General features: G+C 34.4%; 1 protein-coding gene across 2 annotated transcripts in view; it reads right to left on the reverse strand.

The window, feature by feature from the left end:
• Positions 1 to 649: 649 nt before the first annotated feature.
• The window catches only part of BRWD3 (bromodomain and WD repeat domain containing 3), a 137,085-nt gene continuing 112,220 nt past the window's right edge, over positions 650 to 25,514 (reverse strand). For both annotated transcript variants that reach the window (XM_050776288.1, XM_050776289.1), the window contains 14 exons: positions 23,702 to 23,813; positions 22,852 to 22,913; positions 22,588 to 22,743; positions 21,824 to 21,944; positions 20,729 to 20,854; positions 20,535 to 20,613; positions 18,852 to 18,908; positions 17,668 to 17,808; positions 16,725 to 16,799; positions 15,268 to 15,420; positions 13,713 to 13,876; positions 13,234 to 13,331; positions 12,547 to 12,705; positions 650 to 8,568 (listed from right to left, as the gene is read on the reverse strand). In XM_050776288.1, the coding sequence (XP_050632245.1) occupies positions 7,814 to 8,568; positions 12,547 to 12,705; positions 13,234 to 13,331; positions 13,713 to 13,876; positions 15,268 to 15,420; positions 16,725 to 16,799; positions 17,668 to 17,808; positions 18,852 to 18,908; positions 20,535 to 20,613; positions 20,729 to 20,854; positions 21,824 to 21,944; positions 22,588 to 22,743; positions 22,852 to 22,913; positions 23,702 to 23,813 (2,258 nt within the window). In that variant the 3' untranslated portion in view covers positions 650 to 7,813. The remainder of the gene's footprint in view (positions 8,569 to 12,546; positions 12,706 to 13,233; positions 13,332 to 13,712; positions 13,877 to 15,267; positions 15,421 to 16,724; positions 16,800 to 17,667; positions 17,809 to 18,851; positions 18,909 to 20,534; positions 20,614 to 20,728; positions 20,855 to 21,823; positions 21,945 to 22,587; positions 22,744 to 22,851; positions 22,914 to 23,701; positions 23,814 to 25,514) is intronic.

Below are 25,514 nucleotides of genomic sequence, written 5' to 3' on the forward strand. Positions count from 1 at the left end.
GGACTCTGTGAACAGTAAAGCTCTTTATAAAATTCCAGTGCTTGGCACATAGAAGACACTCAGTAAATGCTGAATGAATGAATAAAAAAGTGAACAAATCTAGGTAGCAACAGTCAGTCTTTTTTTTTTTTTTTTTTTTTTAGCTGTTTCTTCTCACTAATATGAAGAGAACAGGCTACAACTTCCCGCTGGTAAATATCTTTTTTGAAGGAGATGCCAACACATGTTTAGAGAAAGAATGTGGCTCATTACCTCAGATAATTCTCCGAGAATTTCTGCTTGAATACTTATAAGCAAAGTTATAAAAGGTATTTTTAGTGTTAAAAACTTGTCGTTTTATTCAGCAGTCTTAAATTTTTGAGAAAACTGGAAAGCAAAAATGTATGTACCACAACCTTCAACTACTGCTTTGTTTTAATAACTTCTTTTTCTTATGAAAACGACAAACCACATTTAGGATAAAAATGAACACAAATCTACAAAAGTAAAAGGATGACTTGGTAATTTCATGACTATGAGGATATCATGGGCATATTTTTTGCTCTATAGGGTCAGACTAGACAAAAACACTTGTTTTATAAACAATACTGAATCTAATTTATAAATTAAAATTTAACATATGGAAATAATTCAGAACTACCAGCACTTCATTATTAATATTTTAGATGAATAATACTCAAGGGTAACAAAATAGTACTTTTCAAATGATTACACAATTTGGTATGCAAATTTCATTTAAACATATTGTAAGCTTTTTTTAAAAGCCAAGGGAGGACGGAACATGTTAGCAGTTTCCTCGACTTAAATTACTTAACAGACTATACAAAATTGCCAATACAAATTAACATGTTGTTATACAAATTCTAACTATAATTGCAACATGACAAAAATCAACCACAAAAATCCTTAAAAATGAATAAGCTCCACCAATTAATATTAGTCACCTAAATTAAAGAATTTAAAATGTTTTTATTTCTTCATATATTTACTTACAAAACTTATAAAATTGAAGAGAACTGCAAAGATGCTGACCAGGCAACACGGCAATTCAAAATTAATACTAGAATCAGAAAGACTTTTAAGTCTCCAACATCAAATTAAATATTTGTTAATTAATAACTGTTAAAATTAGATGCCTAGAATTATAATAAAATTATAAGATTTTATAATTATAATTAAATGTTTATAATCTGTAGATAAGAACTTCATTAAGGCAATTGTCACAGCTGGCAAAGAAAAATCTATTAAAGTAACATAGAAAGGAAAGAAAAACGTGTCCCTAAAACTTTGGGGAAAAAATTGATACCATAAAAATTTTACTTCATTTAATATTATTGTTTGATCTACCTATGTTTTGTAGCATTAAAAAGCCCTTAAGTATTTATATAAATGACCTGAGAAAGCCACTGTAAGCTTATAGGCTTAACTATCCCACCAAAAATCCCATTTAAAAGATCAACTCACAGGCTCAATATATTGGTTTTATTTTGCACATTTTTGTAAAGTAGCTTTAAATTGTCAAGAACATATAATTGAGAGAGAATGGAGAGCACCTTTTCCTTGACCTTCTCAACTTGGAAAAAAAAACGGATCCTCAGGCTGGAGTGCAGTGGCATGATCACAGCTCACTGCGGCCTTGACCCCCCAGGTTCAAGTGATTCTCCCACCTGTCTCCCAAGTACCTGGGACTTACAGGCACACGCAACCACGCCCAGCTAATTTAAAAAAAAAATTGTTTTGTAGATATGGTGTCTCACTATGTTGCCCAGGCTGGTCTTGAACTCCTGGGCTCAAACAATCCTTCCAACATGGCCTCCCCAAATGCTGAGATTATAAGTGTGGGTCACTGTGCCTGGCCTTAACCAAAAATTTTTAATGTAAGATTTTTATATCCTTAAAGAGGACTATCTCTAACCAATTAAGCAACTAAACAAAATACCAAACAACTTATCTCCACTTCAATCTCTGAATATTGTAAAAAATCAGGCTACTTTTGTCCTAAATACATTTTTTTTTTATTCTAAATACACAAAATAGACAGTATATACATCAAAGATACAGTCCAGTCTTTGGCCAGCTTATTTATCTTGTATCTAGTGGAATGTTTGCCATTGGGAGACAAATTCTGGTAACTATATAGGTTATGAATGTTCCTGTTAGAGCATTCAGATCATTTCACCTCACTTCTCTCTCTCCTACACTTATACTGAATTAAAGCACCATTTACAGTATAGGTAATCTGACCATATATTTTAAAATGCCAGGGATATATAGCTCAGCTGTTAAAAGTCATAAGTCATAAATATATTAGAGATCTATTCATTTTGAAAAGCTCTGCAAAACAAAATGTTGACAAATGCTTTGCAGGCTGTTATTGAATGCACCAAGCAGCCCCCATTTAAAGTGTAAACATCATATTTATTATCCTAAAAGTGACCCAAAGAATATTTGCAATGTCTAAGATGAAAACAAAAACAAAAAACAAAACCTTTTCTTTGATAGGAAGAAGCATCCTAGTTTCTCAGATTAAAAAATAATAGTAATAAAATATTCTATGACAAAGAAACAAGACCTAAGAGTTACATGTTACAATCTCTAAAGCTGAATAGGTAACTCCATATTTCTTTCTTCTGGTTAATTTTTCTCTGGTACATAAATTAAGGCATAAAGCAGCAAGAGTGCAATTGATTCCAAACAACTTGGAATTTTATTGTAAACATCCCATAAAGAATGGCAACAAATTAGTCCAGTTTTTTGTCTTTGAAGATAATTGCTTATTAATGACTGACAACTGCCAAACAAAACATCTTTTATAAATCAAGCCAGTTTAGATTACCTTTTTTACTGAATTTTAGTTTAATGGACATTTTGCCCATATACAATATCATATCAACTATGAACTGATTTTTCCATCTTAAAATGTATGGATACCAAGAACAAATAAAAGGTACAGTTATGTTAATACTGTGTAAGAGATTACAAAAGACAAGAATGATAAGTTACAGGACAAAGAAATAAATTACTGATTGCCATCACCACAGTATTGTTTAAGAGTTAACATTTGAAGTACTGCCTAATGTGTATCTGGTGACATATGCAAAAACACATTTCCCAACTGGATTTCTAAATATTTTTGCATATCATTTTAAAATTCAATTACCAATGGTGGTTTCATTATGTTATCAATAGTTTTATTTTTTAAGAAAATACTTATCATGCTTTTATATGTCAAAGTCTCATATTCTAGATTTAATTTAGAAGAAATGGGCATACATGTAAATAAACAAACACAACTTAATTCTAAACTGCAGGGCCTTTCTACTATACTTCTCCCATCAATGAATCAAAAATTGCCAATCTTAAGTGTGGTAAATTAGGTGCAGTTTTCATGGCAGAAAGGAAAGTGAGGATAAAAGTAAGCAGGATTGAAAAGATGAAAAAAGAAACAATCAATAATAAGGGTATATAGGCCGGGCACGGTGGCTCACGCCTGTAATCCCAGCACTTTGGGAGGCCGAGGTGAGGAAGGAAGGAAGGAAGGAAGGAAGGAAGGAAGGAAGGAAGGAAGGGAGGGAGGGAGGGAGGGAGGGAGGGAGGAAGGAAGAGAGGGAGGGAGGGAAGAACGAAGGAACAAAGGAAAGAAAGAAGGAAGGAAAGGAGGAAGGAAGGAAAGGGAAAAGAAAAGAGAAAAGAAAAGAAAACTGAGTGCTACCCATATTCCACAAAATATAGCACCATGAAAAAACTTAATTTTATGTTGGAATTTAATCAAAACTTGGTAAAGAAGCTTTGCTAAAAGATGAGAAACAAAAAAGCATGAAAATACTTTCATACTGATTTTTGAAACAAGCCATAAAAGTGACCTTAGAATATTCTATTTCTGATAAACCTTTCATAAAGCCTCACGCTCCACAAAAATATTGGGGATGGGGTTAGCATTTAAAACAATGGACTTTACATGTCAAAAGTTCCATCCCTTCCCCTAGAACTATTCATCTCAGAACTCAAAATATGACTGTAATTGTTTAAAAGGCTGGACAGCAAAGTATACTGAAAATTATATATGATGCAAGTCTCCCTTTTATGGATGTGAAAATTCCAACTTGAAGATACGTACCAGTTGGTAAATGTACATAAAATGATTCCCAACATACATAAACAAGCAAAAGGTGTTTCAATTCCCCATTACCAGAAACACACAAATTTTTGAAAAATGCTCAAAAAAGTTTTATCAAAAAGTTAGAAGTGGCATTTACATCTTTCTCTTTCAATCACTCTATTATTGTCTGATGACAATCTATGGGATTAAAACAAAAACAACAAAAACATAAATAACTGAAATGTACTTCAAAGCATTAGAAGGCTGAGTTAAATAGCTGAGCACACAGTTGCGCAGAATGAGATTTATAATTTTACTTTGTTACTTTGCATCTGGGTGAAACAAAGTGTTGTAGAGAAGAATTCCAACACAAGTCTGATTTCTGGGGAGGGGAAAAAAAAGAAAAAAAATTAAAAAGGGAAACAAAAAGAATAGAGGGACACAGATACATGATAAAATCTGGACTGGTTATCTAGAAGGCATAATGAAATGGATGATCAAGCAGTAAATATACAGGCTAAGAGCTGTACAGAGGCAAAAAGTTGGTAGACTGTCCTCCATACAAAATGTTCTCTTTTTTTCAATGTCGGAGATAAGGTGTGTCAAGTTGGGGAAAAAACTTTACACATATACAAGTGCACAAACACACATATACAAAAATTTAGTAATTGGGCTAGTAGGCTAGTGAATGTTTGAGAGAGCATCCTATTGCTGAAAGAGAAACACACAGTAAGCCATAGAAGAAACACACAGTTCAGATTTTATAAATATATACACACACTAAGATCTTAAAGCTGGGAATTTAAACATTATTAGCATTTATGAGAAATATTACAGCTCACTGACTATTCATATCTAGCATAGGATTAGGTTTATACATGTATATGCTCTCATGGGCCTAAATATAACAGTGGTTTTTCTTAGCAATTTAAGATTTAGGCTTTTCTTCAAAATTCTTTGTTCATTTCCTACTTGCTTTGCTATGGCTGGACCCAGATTTCACGTAAGTTTAAAGGGCCTCAAAGAAATTAAAATGATAAAGTAATCAATGTGATACTAATTACAACACATTCACAGGAGGTGGTATTACAAGAAAGCAAAGTGTAAATTGGGGGGAAAAAAGTCCAGATATAAAAGTAAAAATACTATCTCCCAAACTTTTATTTTTCACACTTATTAAAATAATTTGCATGCAAACAGAAAATTATCTGTTTGTTTAATAAATGATAACTATGTTTATCTAACATACCCTGATGACTAACTCTTTAAATCTTAATAACTGAAATAAACATTACAGCAAAGTGCTGTTCACTAATATTTTCACAGTATTTCACTACATATAAAATATGCTTTAAAATGTCTTCAGCCTTATTATTCTAATTATCTAATTCTAGAAAATCTTGACATTTGGGAAATAAATGTGGCATTTTTATTTTTCAAAATAAATTATAAATAAAGCTCCAGATAGCCAAAATCACACAAATGTCAATTCTTCTACATTTCAAGAGGTCAGCTCTTCATAGAAGAATGTCAACAAAAAATTTCACACTAAAATGATACATGTGATCCATATTTGGGTATATCCAGGAATTTAAGTAACTATGTTACTTAGATCAGGATAGGCCAAAGTATTATTGATTTCAGGAATACAGGCACGATTTAGTCTAAATGCCCAAGAGATAAATAACTGAAACAGCACGTTTTAGGAAAAACCAAATGTAGTTTCAAATAGGAACGTTTTGAATCTCTACTATGGTTAAAAGTGGCAGCTGAGTTACAACCAGTAGTAGTTTTGGTTTAGTGAAAAAAAGACTACAACAAAAAAATAGCTTGGTCTGCTGTCTAGTAACAGAAGTTAGTGCCATTAACAATTCACAACAATACTTTCTCTTAAAGCCTGAACATCATTTCTACTGCAAGTGAAAACTGCTTAAAGATGTTAGTCCAAGAATAACCCTACTGCCGACCCTACCAAAAAAGCAAAGTTTTATGTGTGTACACCTTCCTCTGCACTTAAGGGTTTTCAGATGCATGAAATGATTGAAAGCATGAGACAAACACATTAGCTTAAGAAAAATCCTGGGATAGCTAGGTATACACTAAGAAGTCTGTTTTATCCCATGAGCCTGATCTAAGTGCAACAAATTTGCTGTTACAGAAACATAAATTGATATTATCCCTCTTACCTCAGAAATGTAAGTATCTAACAAATCAACAAATCTGTAATATTAAATTTGGGGACTAAAATTGACCTTGAAACTCAAGCTCACTTATGGAAACATGTGCACTCTACTGCTGTAAACAAGACAATAAGGGTTTTTAAAGATGCTTTTTATCTATAAAATAATGATTCACAACATCAGTGTGCAGTGCAATAAGGTTCTTTCCTGAAAGACTAGAACAGAAGAACCCTTTGGAATGATATGAGCAGAATCTATAAGTTGATTCATAATACTAGCTAGCCAAAACATTCCAACTCAAACTAGGTGCTTTGTTAAATTTTAAGATTCAAATGAAAACCAGTAACTCACAGCTGTTAAATGGTAAGTGGAGCAGAAATATATGAGCAGTAGCCCAAGTCTACTTACACAAATATGTTCATGTTCTAAGAAAGTCTAAGGTAGAGCATACTATACTTATGAAAGTTTGTTAATTACAATTATTAATTTGAGAGCCAATACAATTATTAACAACCTCTCAGCTTATAACTTATGGGTATTCATTCCTACTAAGCTTGTTCTATTTCTCCTTAGTCAGTAAGGAATAACAGCATCTATTTTCCTTAATGTTTCCAGTAGTTGTAGTTAAGAGGTAGCTGAGCTACTGTTCAAAGAAGTTGTTCTTTGTGGATGAGGATTTTTCAAATGTTTAAGTTATTTAAGCTACACAAATTCTATTAATGCAATAAAATGTGATAGGAAAAAAAATTGATGCAGGAAACTTTTGCATTTGGCACCTTGTCTAGATTGATACCTCAAGTATTCTTTTTTAATAAAGTTAATGCACACATCAGAACACACCACGAAGATCTGCTACATATTTACAAGGCACCAACCCTTTCTCACCTTTAACGTGAATTATGCAAATCAATGAAAAGCATATCAAGATCCCCCCACCCCCAAAAAACTGTAGTATAAATATATACTTCAGTTCAGTACAAGTCATGAAAGTTTGGCCTGGGAAGAGTAAAATAATCCAGATCGCTCTTACAATATAGAAACTGTAAACATTTAATAGCTGCCTTTAGGATTGGTGTATTGTGCAAAAGTTATTATTACTGGGTATAGGAATCAAAATGGCAAAAACAAACTATATAAAACTCTGTAAGAAGGTGCTATACTTCTGTGATACAAAAGCAAAAGAGGGCTATTCTATTGAGATAAAAATGTCATGCTACTCTTAAGAAGCTGAATGCTCCTTTAATGTAGTAAATCTGTAGTGTGTCTGTGTTGTGTTTCGTGTGTGTGTGTGTGTTTGTGTGTGTGTGTGTGGGCAGAATTTCTTTTAATTTAAGGCCTAATGAGTAAGGCTTATTTGAACAAATGAAGTGTGGAGATCAAAAGTCTTGAAACAAATGTATACTGGCATAAATGGAAAAGCACCAATGTGAAAGGAAGCAGAAGTCCCCACACAACTTGCTTTGTAGATTTCCTGGTAAATTCCCTGCAGTAGAAGGCCATTGAATTTTTTAAGTTATTCTAAATTTATTAACTGTTAATAATTCCATCCCATGAGATGGCTAACCCTGGCTTTTTCTGTCATTTTACGCACTCTGCCTGATCTGGATGTACCAAGATTCAGAGGATCCTCAGTGGACACAAAATTGTCATTATCAGAATCATCATTATATAAAACAGTCCTCCTGCCTTGGTTTCTTGTTTTAATTCGAGGCAGTCTACTGAAACGTCCTGAAAACATGGTATCAAATTCATCATCCGCAATACGTGCTCGTTTGGCTCTGGTAGCTCCTCTAGAAGCACCTCTTCCTCCTCTCCCTCTTCCCCTCCCCCTAGTGCCACCTCCACCTCTTCCTCTACTCCCTCGTCCCCTGCCTCCTCTTCCTCTGCCTCCTCTACTCCATCTACCCCATCTTCCCCATCTGCCTCTTCCTCCTGTGCCTCTGGTCTTCCAATTTCTTTTTCCATTGCCATGTTGCTTTCTGAGTTTTCTTTTAGGTCTGGTTTGTATGAATTTGCTATAATCATGGTCTCCATCTACGTAATCTTGATCTGTTCTGGAAGTTGATTCAGAGTCAGAGTCAGAACCACAGGTACTTTCAGAACTTAAACTGGATCCTAACTCTCCACTCTCTGAGGTGGATAAATGAGACTTCTCTTTTGTTTCTTTTTTCTCTTTATCTTCTCCTCCCATGTTTTCATCTTCTTCTGATGCACTAAGTAGTTTTCTCTTGATTCCTGTCCGGGGCTCTCTGCCATCACCATTTGTAAGGGGTCCATCAAGGGAGTGATCTAAATTAAAATAAATGATTTTTAATTGTTAAGCTTCAACATTGACAAAATGGTTATTTAGGTTCAAAAACAGTCTACAGTTCCCAAAAATACGTGGAATAAAATCACAGAGGGTGTCAGAGTAAGAATTTAAATTTCTTCAAAATATAAGATATTAAAGTGTTCATTTTTGTCTGCTTTTTTGGGAGGGGGAGGAGATTATGGGGGTGGAATGATGGCAATGAGGTTTAGGCAGAAGTTTTAAGGGCCTACTTCAGGAAGAATTATCTGAGAACATGAATTAGTTTCATTCATTTGGTCAATAAATTTTTATTCATTGTCTACTATTAGCAAGGCATTGCTAGAAGATTTGAATATGGCAATGAAAGGGACAGTCCTTGCTCTTGGAATCTGTATTTTAGTGGGAATACCTTGAAAGATAATAAAGTGATAAATTAATAATAAAATTTCACACAGACATGTTATAAAGAGGATTTTTAAAAAGAGTATTTATGTGTAGAAGGGAGTGTATTTTAGATAGGGAAGACTTCTCTACAGAGGTAGTATTAGAAGAAATAACTGAATGAAGTCAGATGTAGGGAAAGAACATTCCAGAGGAGGGAACAGAAAGCAAGCCAGTATAACCATAGTGGAACAGAAAAACAGTGAGTGGTAGGAGATGAGTGCCAGTGGAGAATTTTAAGCTGGAGAAAGAATCTGATTTATATTTTTAAAACGGTATGGTTGCTGTATATAAAAAAGATCACAGAGGAGGCAAGACTGAAAGTGGAAGGAGAGACTGTTTGGGTGTCCAGTGCAGTATTCTAGGTAAGACATGATGAAGGATATGTCAATAGATGTGATGATAAGTGACTATATTTGGAATATTTCCTTCTAGAGAAACATTTCAAAGGCTGAACTGATGGGACTTGCTGACAGACCATATGTCAAGTGTCAAGCACAGAATGAAGACTGACTCCTAGGTTTTATGGTCTAAGCAAGTGGGTGAATGGTAGAGATATTTTGAGGTAGAGAACACTGAAGGAGCAACAGGTTTGAGCAGGGCACTGGAAAAATCAAGATTCCATTTTAGATGTTGACACAGATCCCAGGAAAGACTTTTAAAAAAAAAAAAAGAAAAAGAAATAAATACCAGTCTGGGGCTCAGGGGAGAGGGTGGAGCTGGAGATATAATTGTGGAAATTTTCAGTAGAGATAATATTTAGGGTAATGAGAACTAGGAGAGCTCACTGAATGAGTAAGTAAAGACAGACAAGGTGGCTGAAGACTGAGACCTGAGATGTTCAAACATTTAAAGATAAAGAAGAACCAACAAATAAAATGGAGGACCAGCCAGTGAGGTAGGAAGGAATCAAGAGAGCAGACTGGAAGAATTGAAAAGAAGTAAGATTAGGGCTGAAGATAATTACAAGATTAATCTAATAAGTCTGGGTGTTATGGACTGAATTGCATCCCTTCAAAATTCATGGAAGCCCTAACCCCTGAAGCGACTACATTTGGAGATTAGGGCATTTAAGGAGGTAATTAAGGTTAAATGAGGTTATATGGGTGGGACTATAACTCAACAGGACTGACGTTCTTACAGGAAGAAGAAGAGATACTAGAGGTATTTCCCTCTGTCTCTCTGTAGAGGCAAGGTCACATGAGGACAAAGCAAGAAGGTGGACATATAGAAGCCAGGGAAAAAGCCCTTATCAGATACACATCTATATGGCACCTTGACATTGGATTGAGCCTCCAGCTCTGTGAGAAAATGAATGTCTGCTGTTTAAGCCACCCAGTCTGTGGTATCTTGTTATGGAAACCCAAGCTGACTAATACTCTAGGCTGGAGACTAGGGTGATAGCAGTAGAAACTACACAGAAGGTTTAAGTGGTATTAAAGAGTTGTGGAATTCACAAAACTTGGCAACTGACTAGGTATGAGGGGTAAATGAAGAGTCAAAAAACACTGAAATTTTAAGCTGGGTGGCAAGAAAGATGGTGATACCATTAACTAAAATAGTGAGCAAAGAAAAAGAAGCAAGTTTGAGATGCAAAGATGATAAGCAACCGAAGATTTTTTTTTTAATTTTTTAAGGAAGCACTTGGAAATTATTCTAATAGAATAAAGAGATATCTAAGCGGTGCATATACATTTGGAGAGTCATCACGTCAAGATGACGGATGCAGTCATTAGATTCCTTTATTTGTGGAAGACAAAAACAAGCAAACAAAAAACAGTGGCAAACTCTGCAAAGAGAAGAAACAGAAATAAAAGATATAAGCTAATCAATAAAGTATAGAAGCTTAAGAGTAGAGTTCATAGAGAAGGTAATCAACAACATGCAATGATACAGAGATTGAGAAGTTAAAAACTAAAAAACGACACTAGCTGGCCACTGAAGAGTACTGATGAGTTCGAGAACAGCTTTTGAAGAGTGGTCAGGACAGACACCATACTACAAAGGATAAACGACTCTGTGGATGGGAAAAGCAAAATAGATGAAGGAAACATGGATTAATCTTGGCAGTGGAAGGAAGAGTAAAATGAAAAAAAGGCAATGGCATAAGTATGCAAGATCAGAGGAGACACTAAAGATATAAATTGGGAAAGACAAAGGCACTAATTATTTTCAAGTAATCAAATATGTTTCAATATTTCTTACATAGCCACTATAAAATATCTTTGGAAAAGCCTATTTTTAAGTTATTTGATAGTTAAATAACAATGGATAAGCTACTTAATCTTGCATTAAAATGTATATAAAATTAAACGTATATTCCAATAAAATTATTTGAAAAAGCATATTAAATATTATTCACAAACTTCAAATAGCTGAACATGTTAGAACTTTCTTTGAATACATTCAAAGTCCCTAATATAGGACTAAGTATAAGAAGAAAGTTTGGGTAACAATAAACTTCAAATATTTATGATAATTGATGTCCCTTGTATGGTCCAAAATAGAGGCACATAATGAATTAGGTCAGTGATTTCTTTTCAAGCAGTGAACATTTTTCTCCTAATAAAAAGTAAAATAGCATTTCCTTATATGAAATAACAAACAGAACTGTCTGGTTAAATGCAGAAGGTTCTTCTGAGAATGCCTGAAGTACTTTTGTGGATGCCCCAGAAACGGGCAGGGCACAGTCTGAAAACCACTGACTTTGTGATACAGCAAGCCCCTAGGGAAGAGGATATCTGACTTATATAACTGGAAAACCTTAAGGAAGGTGGTAGAAGCGGCTGTTGACTGAAAGAAGGCTCATTTCTCAGTCCAGACTCATATTTTTACTGCAGTGGGCCACAAAAATATGAGACCTATTTAAAGATGACTTTGGAAACTCTCCTTTCTTATTAATATGGTTTAATAAATGAAAAATCCTAAATGTGTTTTCATGTGCTTGGGGAAAGAACTCTTCATTTAGTTTTTTCTCCCAATTCCTTTTATTTTATTTATTTATTTTTGAGATAGAGTCTCACTCTGTCACACAGGCTGGAGTGCAGTGGCACAATCATAGTTCACCGTAGTCTCTTACTCCTGGCTCAAGCGCTTCTCCCACCTCAGTTTCCCAAGTAGCTGGGAGTTGTGTGCCACCACATGTGGATAATTTTTACTTTTTTTTTTTTTTTTTTTTTGGGTAGAGATTAGGTCTTGCTTTGTTGTCCAGGCTGATCTCAATTTCCTGGCCTCAAGTGATCCTCCTACCTCGGCTTCTGAAAGTGCTGGGATTACAGGTGTGAGCCACCATACCTGGCCCCATTTTACATTTTATTTTATGACTAAAATACATTTGAAAACAGCTATTGGAAATCTATTAATGGCCTGTTCCCAGTTATGAATATGAAATGCTATCTGACTCATATGTGACAAAATTCTCATTAACTATAAGGATACACTAGTTTTTACTATGCCAATATGTCAGCTTTTAAATGATTTATCTTCTGTCATAAAGAAATAAATAATAAATGTCTTGTCCCGCATTTATTTCCTACCTTGTTTAACTGGCAAAACTCTATTCCGCAATGATTTGGCTTTCCCTGGGTCATGGCTGTTTCCACTTCGGCTATATCCACCAAAGCTCGATGAAGAAAATGGCCCATCTGGCTCATCATCAAGTAGATATAGTGAAAGCCCTTCAGCAGCATCTGAAACTTGCATTTTAAAAGATTTTAATACTAACATAATTATCATGTTTTCAGGAAAGGCTACTTTTTAAAACCATATCTCTCTTATTTTATTCCAACACCAACATTATAAGTTTCTCTATTCCAAATCTATAACCAAAATTATAAATTTCTCTAACAAAATGATATGAATATTTTGAGAACAAATAGTTGAATGTCAGAAAAACTTGTCCAATTGCACATCACAAATTTTCAAATATTACGTTGGTAAATATATTATAGATGAGTGTTCTGAGATATTATAGACATTAATCATTTAATCATAAAATTTTAAAACTAAGAGACTTTTCATGTAGTCTAATAAAGAAAATTAATCATACGGCCTAATGTCATACTCAGGGACACAAAACTAGCAAGTAGAATTGGGAATAAAACACAACGTTTAAAAATCTAAATCCATTGTTCTTTGCACTATAAACCATGCTGCCTCTTCCATATCCCTAACATCAGAATTAAACTGAGATACAGAACACCAAAAACAAAAGACATATTTACCAGGAGATGAGAAAGGAGAGCTAGTCCTGGCATAAGATACTGAGGTATTCTGGTCATTTTTAGGCTGCAACTTCATTTGTTTCTGCTTCCCTTTTGGACTGGAAGTAAAAATACGTAACAACGAGCATTTTTTTTTTTCTGTTAGCAACATATTATGATAGACAGTATGATACAAAGAGGTATCAAGGTCAGGTATTAGCTGACCAAAGAGGAAATGCCCTAAAGTTCATGTAAAATGCTTGAAATAGATAATTTGACAGTGAAATTTCAATCATTAAAATTAAAAAAAAAGTTTCTGGGATAGTAAAATCCACATAAATAGTTCTTTTGGTTACTAACTCTACATAGGCATAAGAGTTTAGGAAACAAACAAAAAGACCTCTTGGGATCTCCTCAAACTATTCATCAACTTTCATAAATTAGGTAATACACACAGAATGCTTTGAGAACAAAAAAATGTTGTATCAATGTAATGATACCTAGGTGCTCCACTACTAGATAACGAACTGCTGCTGCTTCTTAGACGTTTTCTGTACCGTGGCCTTCTCCTCTTCTGACTCTGGATTGCTGACTTATACTCAGAGATGATATTTTTGATATGACTTTCAAATAAGGCAGATAATCGCAGCATCATGCTATAAATCTGAGAAGGCAGAAATTATATAGTCTTAACTAGTTTTGTATTTTTTAAAAAGGTATAAACATGCCTAGACCAACATTAAGCATCATCATTACGGACAAAATATTTGTTCACTTGAAAAATTCTTCTCAAATAACTAAAGTAGGATACCATTTTCACCTAAAAATAAATGTTTTTCAAATATAGTATTCAATGTTCTAAAGGGTAGAAAAAAAAGACTCTGATACAATGCAAGAGAGAATATAAATTGAAACAGCATTCTAAAGGACAATATACAGTCTGTACTAAAAAACCTTAAAGATACACACATCCTTTGGCTAATAATTTTACTTCTGGGAATTTGTCCCTAGGAAATACCACAGAATTATATACATAAAAAATTATATTCAAGAATGTTAAAGATATTACCTATAGCATTATTCATGTAAAATGAATAACTGGAAACAACCTAAATCTCTAGCCAAAGAACACTGGTTATAGTATAACATAAAACAACCACACAACAGAATACCATTAAAAACCTTGTTTTCAAAGAGTCATGACGACACAGGAAAACATTCATAATACTTAAGTAACAAAAAATGCTTCAAAATACGAAATCTAATATTATAAAGAATATATAAACATATGTAGATGTATGTGTTAATGTAGAAAATCCTGGAAGTAAACAGTAACTGTAAGTAAAAATAGGTGATAGGTTTCACAGGTGATTTTTGTTTCCTTCTTTATACTTCTCTGTGTTTCCCAAACTTTCTATAGAAAATTTCACTCTAGCAATCAGGATCAAGGGGGAGGGGAAGCAAGTGTAAACAAATTATGTTTGCAGAAATTAGTGGAAATGCATTTTCCACAAAGTGGAAGTACGCAAGTATATATTTACTGTGCAACTGATTAAAAGTTAATCAGATACCAGTGATTTCAAAAGAAAAAAATAATGACTATTTTTCTATTCTGAATATACTTTAAGTTCTGACAAAATATAGGGAAAATATTAAATGTGAATATAAATAAGCAGTTACAACTTCCCAAGATGGTTTATTATCTGTTAGAATAAATGGAACATACATATTCAGAGCTAATAAAAATATTTCACATAAATTAACACTGTCAATCCCCTTTCTATTTATTAAGTCACTTATTAGACATATTAAAGTGTACTCAAATTACTATCTCTCCTCTCCTTGTTCTTTCTCTAGTAGCTATAAATAATCATTATTAAAGAGTAAAGAGACAAGTAAGAGAAAGGAAAAGGCGGTTAATTTCAGAATGACTGCTAAATATATCTTTATGCATGCCTAACAAGCAATCCATATTTCAAAAAAGATACTGAGGATCAAATTTCAGTAACTGGTTAAAGAAAACTGCCTGATAATTAACCCAACTAATAATCATACCCTTGACTTTTTATTAGAGGTATAAGCTTTGGAGTTGTTGAATATTTGGCGAACATCCTTATAAAATTCCAGAGGACTACCATAGTTTCCTGCTTCCAAAGTTTCTTTCACAGTGCTGAAGTCCACAGGAGTATCTATAACATCTTGATAATCCTACAAAGAAGAATGTGTTATTAAATACTCAAACTGCATAGCAATATTAAGGAATACAATGGGACTACAATTGGTATCACCTACTACAATCCACCATGAGATAAACACATTGCTTTTCAATGTGCCACCTACCTCCCCACAACCCCAAAACATCTTTCGGTGGCTCATAAAAACAGCAGAAGTCTGTGGGAAAGCCTTAGCCCTCACACTACAGTAATAACCATAAATAACTACGAAGGGAAAGAATAGAAAATCCATAGCCGTTGGCTTCATCTCTACAGCTTCCATGTCTTGCTTAAAGGCTGATACAACCTCCAAAACCCCAGCACACTGTTTAATGATAAAAGATGGGATTATTCACATATCTTTAAATTGTTCCACTCTACAAATTAGCTACATATTTCCACGATTCCTTGCTATGAGAACATTCTACTTAAGTGTCATTAGTTAAGGGACAAAGTCAAGTGGGTCATGTTTGTGCCTTTCTCCTTTTTGATTTTAAATCAATGTGATACCTTTGCTTCATCGAAGGGATTCCATCTTATAGGTCCATAATTCATTTGATTTTGATTAGGGAAGAGGAGAGATTCCATTTTAACCTAAATCCAGTAAAGATTTTCCTAGGGTTATCAGATGGAGTTACATCTGAAATTTAATTCTTATATATGCTACAAGCCTCAAAAACAAGTTTCAGAGTGAAAACCATACTCAGTATTAGATTCCTTATTGTATTTAGAATCATCAAGAAGTAAAATCTCCACATTTCCCTCCTAGGAAAAGCCAAAAAGCCAGAAGGGGACAGATAAAAGGTATTATAAACAGAGAGAAAATATTTTTCAAAGTATGAGAAATCACAAATGTTCTAAATATATCTTATTTTCTTAAATCATAAAAAAACAGAAGTGTATTCTAACACACAGTATGGCTTATGTTAGAACTTGTGTAGTACGATGAACAAAATTTAAGAGACTCAGCCTGCTTGCTGAATGAAGTTCCAGTGGGAATAATCAGCTGCAATACAGACACAATTATATTGTGTAATTGATGTTTTCTACTCTGCTACAGTAGCTTCAGATCTACATTAAAAAGTAAACATTTACAAGGAGGACACAAAGAACAATCTTGAGAACACATGTTGATTCAGAAAGAGGAACAAAAAATAAATGATCAAAAAATCAAACAAAGGTAAAAAGGGTGCAGAGTTAGAAGGCAGTCTTAACAAATTATAAAAGGTTCATGTACAGTATGGAGAGTTTAGAAAGTAAAAACAATCAGTACGTCTTTTAAGAGACTACCAGGCCTACCTCAGAAAGAGATGAATCTTGTTGTCTTTCTGGAACAACAGACTCTGAGGATTCTCCCTCTTGCTCCTGATAACCCTATTAGGGTAAAGAGTATATACTGGTTTCCAGACAACTATAACAAAATATCAAGACATGTAATACAATTATGACTTAAGTCTCAAAGATTCATACACTGGAATCATGTTTTTATTGGCTGTACTTTTAGGTGAAGGAATTATACATTCGTCATTCTCCTTTGCTATGAAAAACACAAGACTAATTTATTTTACCCAAACTCCCTACAAGCAAACAAACAAATTCTGTTGAACACAATCTTGTTCCTTATTTGAATGATATTTTTTCCCAACTGAGACTCACAGTATACAGAGAATACCAATGTGTAGCAAGCTCATAGGATGGTCTGATGTATTTCTAAAATAGTGCTGTACCTCTTCTCTGAAAAAGTTAAAATAGATTTGCTATCTATACTACCTCAGTGAATAGATACACTCCCAGAAAATAAATCCTACAATCAAAGTTGTCATCCTTTTACCTTCATTGAAAAGAAAAGTCATACTGGTATACTGGCTACTCTAAGTGGCCATATTGATAACACGTTCAGTATAAATTACACAGGATTGACATGTCACCAAACATCTACAGTGTACAGAGGTGTATTCGAGTTTAGTAAAATGTATTAAATAAACATCTGAAATAAAAGTGGGAAAGAATAGCAAATGAACTCTGATTCAATTTTTTCTTTTACAACCGTATAATTTACACACTGAAGACACAATGGCATTTTTTAAAAAATCAACTAGTCACACTACTACTTTCACAATCAAAAGATTGGAAAAAAAGAAAGGAAAGCAGGGAGTGAGAACATTGCTCTTATCTAGATTTTAGCATGGACATTTATGGGAAATTATCATACTGATGATTATTTAAACTACTGTATGCTTACTGGGTAAGAAAGAAGATCGGCTGGCTGTCGAAATGGCTCTGAGTCTTCACGTTCATAAATGAGGCTCAATAGTTCTTTGCATTGTTTTTTCCAAGCATCAGGATTACACTTTAAAGACTGTCTTCTGCCTCGGCATTTGACCTACAGATTTTAATAGAGTTATATGTAAAAGATCTTTCCTTAACTCAATTGATTTTCTCATGAGTCCCTAATGTTAATATATCTATCTGTATATATATAGCGCAGCTGCTATTTTAGATTCTTAGCTTAAATCAGACAGTATTTTCACTGGCAAAAATAATTAATGAGCAAAAAAACCTAGACATTATATTCATGGAAATTGCAAGAATTCTAGTACTCAAATCTGAACTTCAAATAAGGTACAGAGGAACAAATGCTTCCTTCCTCTACAAGATCAAGTTATAATGCCTTAATATTTGCTGGTAGTTAAGTATACTTGACAATGGCATCATATTTTTCTCAAAAGAACACTTGAATGATTTTTGTTTCCCAGAAATCCTTTGAGGTCATGATAAATTCTGTTCTGTACCATTTGATTTTGTTACGATCTCTTTCAGTATTTCAAAATATATTGTTCCTTATATAAAATAACTACATGTCTAATTATTATAGAGCAGAAGTCTGCACAAAAGAGTTAACAAAGTAGGCCAGAGCTTGCTTCCAAGGTTGCCTTGGCTGGCATTTGGGAACTTGGCATTTGAACGGCTTCCTAAATTATTAAGACAGTTTACTGCCCCTAGACAGTATAAACAATGTGATTTGTGCTGAATACCTGATTTCTTCTGGGAATCTGGAATCCCAGTATGTGATAGTTAGAGGGTACCCAAATAACCAGCCCCCAGTAAAATCTTTGGGGACTGAGTCTCTAATCACACACATGCTGGAAAAAGAGTGTGATATGTGACCCCACACAGGGGAAAGATATTAATAGCATAAGGAAGCCTGTACATAAATTTCTCCAGACTCTGCCGGTGTCTTTTCCCCCATTACTCAACTGAGTACCCTTACTGCATCACTGTAGTAAATCTTATCAATGAGCATACCTAATATACTTAGTTACAAGAATCCTTCTAGCAATTCTCCAAATATGGGGTTGGTCTTAGGGATCACTGACACAGGAAACCTGAAAACGCATCTCCTCAGCAGTTCACTTATTTACTCACCCTTCTTCCAGATGAAGTACCAGGACCGTCTGAATCTAAATCAACCATTTCTGTATCCTAAATTAAAAAGGAAGAGTGGGAAAAGACTGTAAGTTACATTCAAAGTCATATAAATTAGATGGACATTTACAAATAAATGGGAAATAAAATCACAGTTAACTTCCCCCACTGAAGCAGCAAGTAGAACAAAAGATAGAGGGAGACTCACGCCAAACTTTCCCAATATGCAGTGTACAAGCTGGAAAATATACTGGAAGAAGAATTAAACAAGGTTTCTCTTTAAATAAGAATCGGAAAGGAGGGGAACAGTATAGTGGTTGCTATTTGCTAAAATTGTACCTAAGTGTTAGTAATTTTTAAAAACCTTATTCTATATGACATGCTCATTTAATATACAATTATTAATTATTCATGATTACTCCATTGCCATTTCAAGAAATAGATCTCATATAATATGCATTTATATTTTCCTATAGGAAAGAGATCTATTTCAGTTAAGTATCTCTCGAAGGCATAATTTTTTTAATACGAAGAGTCAAGACCCAAGCACCACTAGTGATGGTGAAATACTGGGTAATATGTAGTAGAAAATCAAAAGTAGCTCATGAGATATTGGTACTCCTTTCTAATAAAATAAAGCTGTTGAGTTATATTTTTACTTAAGTTTTCTATTTTAACCCAAACAGTGCTACTCTGAGGTGAAATTCCTGCTACACCAAATTTCGAGCTAAAATACATTTATGTGAAAGGTCAGAGAAAATATAAGGAATATATAAGAAAATATAAAAAATATTAGTGATAGATTTTTCTTAGGTGTCAAGAAACTATAATAATATCTCATTGGTATATCATGTTTTCCTTATTATGTAAATAACATTTAACTGTAATAATATATTTCATTGTCAGACACACTTTCATGAAAAAATTTAAAAAACAGCATTGGAGATTTACCATTCTGGAGATTAACAGTATAAATAATATAAACATGCAAAATATCTCATGCCACTGCAACACAATCTAGCACATGTGAGTCACTCATCCCTGGGATGAATTGTTTTCCAGTAAAGATTTGTGAATTACCACTTTCCAATATTGTTCCAACCTCTATTTTGGTTTTTGTTTCGATCATAACCTCCAGTCAAATATGGCTTTGTGTAAATTGGAAACATAGGGGGAAATCAGGAATATGAGGGTCTGCTGCGTACTACTTCCATTTCATTCAGAAGAGACTGGTTTATCTTTATACATTTTCAGAAAGGAAATCGAGTAGCAATTTCACGAAACTACTGAAAATTTAGACTTTCAAGCCTGAAACTTTAAAATACTTTAATATTTTCTATACAGCATATAGAAAATAACATCCTTACTGAAATTTCCATCAACTAAGCATTTTTTTAAAATATTGAGCACTTGTCTTGTTTCTAAACGTTGAAAATAAAGTGTTGATTTCTCATCATTTACACCCACTGTGTCAAATATGATGACTGGCCCCCTGTCTCTGAATAAACCCTTATTTTATTTTTGATATATGCCATCTAAGTACACTTTAAAAGACGCTGGTATTCAGCCAGCTTTCAAAAATCTGTTTTGCTGTTCATGGCCAATTACAACATTTACACATAATACTGTACTTCAAATAAGAGAAAAGTAACTCATTCCTACTAATCATGCTGTGATTCTTACCTCCTCTGCATCAGTACTGTTTCGTTCTTCTGCTTTAATTTTATTATAAGTATCCAGTATATCAGTACAGCTCTGATCCCTAAGAAACAAGTCAATAGCTTCAGTAATTTTTACAAGTTTTCAATTAATTTTTTTTAAATTCATTTTTTAAAAACCTTAAGTTAGATTCTCTGGAAGCTAAAACTGCTTCTTACCCAATAAATCGAAGTAAGACATCAGTTACAATTTTAGCTGCTTTAACTATAGGACTGTCTGGCTCATTGAAAGTCCTGGCATTATGCTCAATATAGCGTACCTCCCACATTAATGCTGATATTCTCCTGTGAAACAAAAAATACTCTGTTAGTCTTGGCTGATATATTTAGAGTATATTTTAGGATTATACAATATGGAACAAATATGTACTTAAACATAATATGTCAAAGGTGTTCCAATATGCATATAACTCAATATATTCGACTGATGAGCACTAAAAGGAGATGATATAGTTACAGTATTTAAAGCACAAGCAGGGATTTTGAACCACTGGAATGTATATACAAAACTTAAACTGACCTAGGACATTATGGGTAAAGAGTCATTAGACAAGGTCAAAAGAATGTTTACTTTAGTTTTCAGGGGAAGAACCAAGAAGAGCAACAACAACAACAACAAAAACCAGATTCTAAAAAATGACAGATTTTTATCTAATTACTGTTATGATATAAATATCAAATCAAAATAATATGTTATGAAAATATAACCAGTTCTCAATTGCAAAGGCAGATTAACCAGTCATGGAATACTGTGGTCAGTAGGAGACGTGGATGAGAGATGGACCAAGAAATGCCCTCTACTGCCTTCCCATAATCATCTCCCATCCCAACCAAAACAAAGAAAAAAATTACTTGGCTCCTTTCCTGTATATATTTCAGGGCTGGTAACTAAATCTAATTAACTGTGACCAAATTCTCCAACAGAAGATTTAAACATGCTCCAAATCAGTAGCACCTTAATCATGATGAATCCACAAACCACTTAAATTGCCTTTAATAAACTAAAGTTAAATGTAGTTTTTGTTTTACACACCATTTGTACTACCCATATTTTCCTCTCAGCCTTTCTTCTCTATCCCCAAGAGTGAGAATCTACTAAATAAAGGGAAATTAATGTTCTAAATTTTTAAAGGAAATTTTGGTGTGGATCTTTTGGATGATCATGTTATACTATGAAAACACAGATCTCAAAAAGGAAAGCAAAAGCCATAAAGCTATAAATTTTATAATAAGTGATTTAAAAAAAAAACAGACCTGTAAAAGCGATTTTCAAGTCTCCGCCTGATGGTATTGAGGTCAGTTGGATAAGCAACTACAGTACAATACAAGGGGTAGGCACTGAGATCCACTGGAACAGCAAAAGGGCTGGCAAAATCTACAAAATCATCAAAATCAAATAAGGTAGCTATAAAGGACATTAACATCTCATGGTAACAAACATTTATTCATATATAAACAAGAAGGGAGGGTGATATACTACATTTCTAAAACCATGAGGATTCCATTATACAAACAGAATGTTATTCTTTATATTTGGATATCATATCTATGAATCATGCATGATACACTGGTTCAAATCAGGTAAAACAAAATTAGAGGAGCACTGGGTTTAACTTCAGATTTCTGTCTTTCCTAGATAAATGCCAAACTTCTCAAGTGACATGTTTTAGAAAATTTAACTATTCACGTGGGTAAAATACATTACTCATCCACTGTCCTTACCAAAAAACCCATCCAAAGTCAGGCTCAGGGAATAGCTAGAGAATCAAAGTGATGCAAAAAGGAAATAGACACTTACATGGTTACCTTACTATTATCCCCCAGATTGCTTAAAGAAAATTATCAGTTATTACTTTGGCCAAGCATATAAAACTGTTAATATTAAAACTAGAATCACTGTGCTTCTTGAGTTTAAAGTGTACAGTGAGAAACCGTATATCCTTTTGTAGAACTTAAAATTTCTGCTGATTTTCCTAGCTCCTCTGCATGCTCCTAAAATTTTTTCACATTCATCATACCCAGGGAAAGAAGGTGGTTGATGCCCTGAATAACCCGTTCACATTCTTCATCTCTGGAATGAGCCCCCCACTCTCCTTCCTGGGGTTTGTATAGCAAAGCAGTCAATTCTTCCTGGGAGACAGGGACACCAGCACCAACTTCATCTGGAAAGGCAGCTAGGTATAAGATTAAAAAAAAAATCAGAAAAAAATTAGTTTCCAGTATCACGTGAATATCATTTTACTTTTAAAAGAATTATAATTCATTTTTAAAAGCATATTTACTTCCTTCTGGAATTGGCTCCATATCCCAGGGGCTCATCTTTTCTCTCTCATTATTGTCCCAGCTATTAAAAAATAAGAAGATGCAAATCAAATTAATCATAGAGTACTTCCTTTCATATACTAACACAATTTTACATGACTTCTTGGGAGTGAGATTTGAAAAGGGCAATACAGTTGTCTTGAAAGTACAACTCTGGTTATATACAGATAACAATAAACTTCTAATAGAGAAAACATGGTCCATCTCTATGAAACTTAGAGGGCAGAAAGCCTACTTTTAGTCAATACAGAGACTAAAAGTCAGTCCTCATAGAATGAACATTTCTTCTATCATTCTTGAGAGGATTTATTCATTAGCAATCTTACAACTCTGGATTTTCAAGAAGAATTAAAGTAAATGTTGCAAACAAATAGTACTTCCAAACATGAGGCAACCACCTCTGCCTAGAATTCATACGACTAAACAAAAGACTAAGTACTAATATTCATTGCTATATTCCAGCAATAACAATTACTTTAAGTAGTAAATTAGTTTCCGTATTTCCCATTAAAAAATAGTTGCAATTCTTGTCTGAAGCAGAAATAGTTAATAAAAAATGCAGACAATAAAAGAGGTAGAAATAAAGTGTTTAGTTATTCCTTTGTTTTAGTCAAAGAAAACAAAGAACTTTGCTTTGACTAAAACAAGGGAAGAACTGAGCACTTTACCATCAAATTTCTTCTTTACAGGTACAGGTATTGTGAGACTAGATAAGTCAGATAAAAGGGCATTACTCCTGGTGGAGGTTTTTAAAAGTCCACATACTACTACAATATCATATTAGGCATAAAAGATCATAAACATACTTACTGAACACTATAACACTGGAAAGAACTATCAGGATACTCTGGTTGAAAAGGCTGCTGACTCTCCACAGTTCCAAACCACCAGGCGTCATCTATTATACTGCGGAATCTATCACCTATAACGTTTTAAAATTTTTAAAAGGATGCTCTTGAGAATATTAGCTCTGTTCCCACTCTAAATTACTGCTTTTTGTTGACTACAGAAGTAACATTGTATCTAGCATTACCAGAAGCTTCCATCTAGGTTTTCGAGATAAGTGATTATTTTACGTTTTAACCTCTTCATGTATTTTGATTTCCAAGTGGTAGAAATCTTGCTGAAATAAATTACATATGACCACGTCTTCTTAAATAAATGAGAACTTTTTCAATTCCTTAGCATCATCATTAGGCACACTTCTTATTGTATTACATATGTACATAAATGCAATTGATTCTTCTATCTTGCTTTTAGCTTTCTTTAAAAATCTCTTCATACTAGTTTGTATATTACAGATCTTCAAGGCAGGCTATAAATCAAGGAAGATGTAGGAAAGTTTGGAACTTCCTAGAGACTTGTTGAATGGTTTTGACCAAAATGCTAATAGTCATATGAACAATGAAGTCCAGGCTGAGGTGGTCTCAGATGGAGATCAGGAACTTATTGGGAACTAGAGTAAAGGTCACACATGCTATGCTATAGTAAAGACACAGGCAGCATTTTGCCCATGCCCTAGAGATCTGTGGAACCTTGAACTTGAGAGAGATGATTTAAGGTATCTGGTGGAAGACATTTCTAAGCAGTAAAGCATTCAAGGAGTGACTTGGCTGCTGTTAAAAGTATTCAGTTTTATGTATTCACAAAGATATTGTTTGGAATTGTAACTTATCTTTAAAAGGGAAACAGAGCATTAAAGTTCAGAAATTTTGCAGCCTGATGACTGATACTATAAAAAAAAAAAAACCTGGCCCGGCATGGTGGCTCAAGCCTGTAATCCCAGCACTTTGGGAGGCCGAGACGGGCGGATCACGACGTCAGGAGATCAAGACCATCATGGCTAACACGGTGAAACCCCATCTCTACTAAAAAATACAAAAACCTTGCCAGGCGAGGTGGCGGGTGCCTGTAGTCCCAGCTACTCAGGAGGCTGAGGCAGGAGAATGGCATAAACCTGGGAGGCGGAGCTTGCAGTGAGCTGAGATCTGGCCACTGCACTCCAGCCTGGGCGACAGAGTGAGACTCTGTCTCAAAAAAAAAAAAAAGAAAAAGAAAAAGAAAGAAATTCAAGCCAGCTGCAGAAATTTGCATAAGTAACTAGGAGTCAAATGTTAATCATCAAGAAAATGGGGAAAATGTCTCCAGAGCATGTCAGAGCTCTTCAAGGCAGCCCCTCCCATCACAAGCCCCAGGGCCTAGAAGGAAAAAATGGTTTCTTGGGGCTGCCCCCCTGCTCTGTGCACACTTGGAACTTGGTGCTCTGTTTGCCAGCTGCTCCAGCTCCAGCCATGAATAAAAGGGGTCAAGGTATTGCTCAGGCTGTTGTTTCAAAGGTTGCAAGCCCCAAACCTTGGTAGCTTCCACGTGGTGTTGGGCCTGCAGATGCATAGAAGTCAAGAATTGAGGTTTGGGAACCTTCACCTAGATTTCAGAGGATGTATGGAAATGCCTGGATATCCAGGTAAAAGTCTGCTGCCGGGGCAAGCCCTCATGGAGAATCTCTGCTAGGGCAGTGCAGAAGGCAAATGTGGGGTTGGAGCCCCCATACAGAGCCCCCACTGGGGCACTGCCTAGTGGAGTTGTGAGAAGAGGGTCACCGTCCTCCAGACCCCAGAATGGC

The sequence above is a fragment of the Macaca thibetana genome, chromosome X (genome assembly GCF_024542745.1).
Source record: "Macaca thibetana thibetana isolate TM-01 chromosome X, ASM2454274v1, whole genome shotgun sequence".
Taxonomy (NCBI): domain Eukaryota; kingdom Metazoa; phylum Chordata; class Mammalia; order Primates; family Cercopithecidae; genus Macaca; species Macaca thibetana.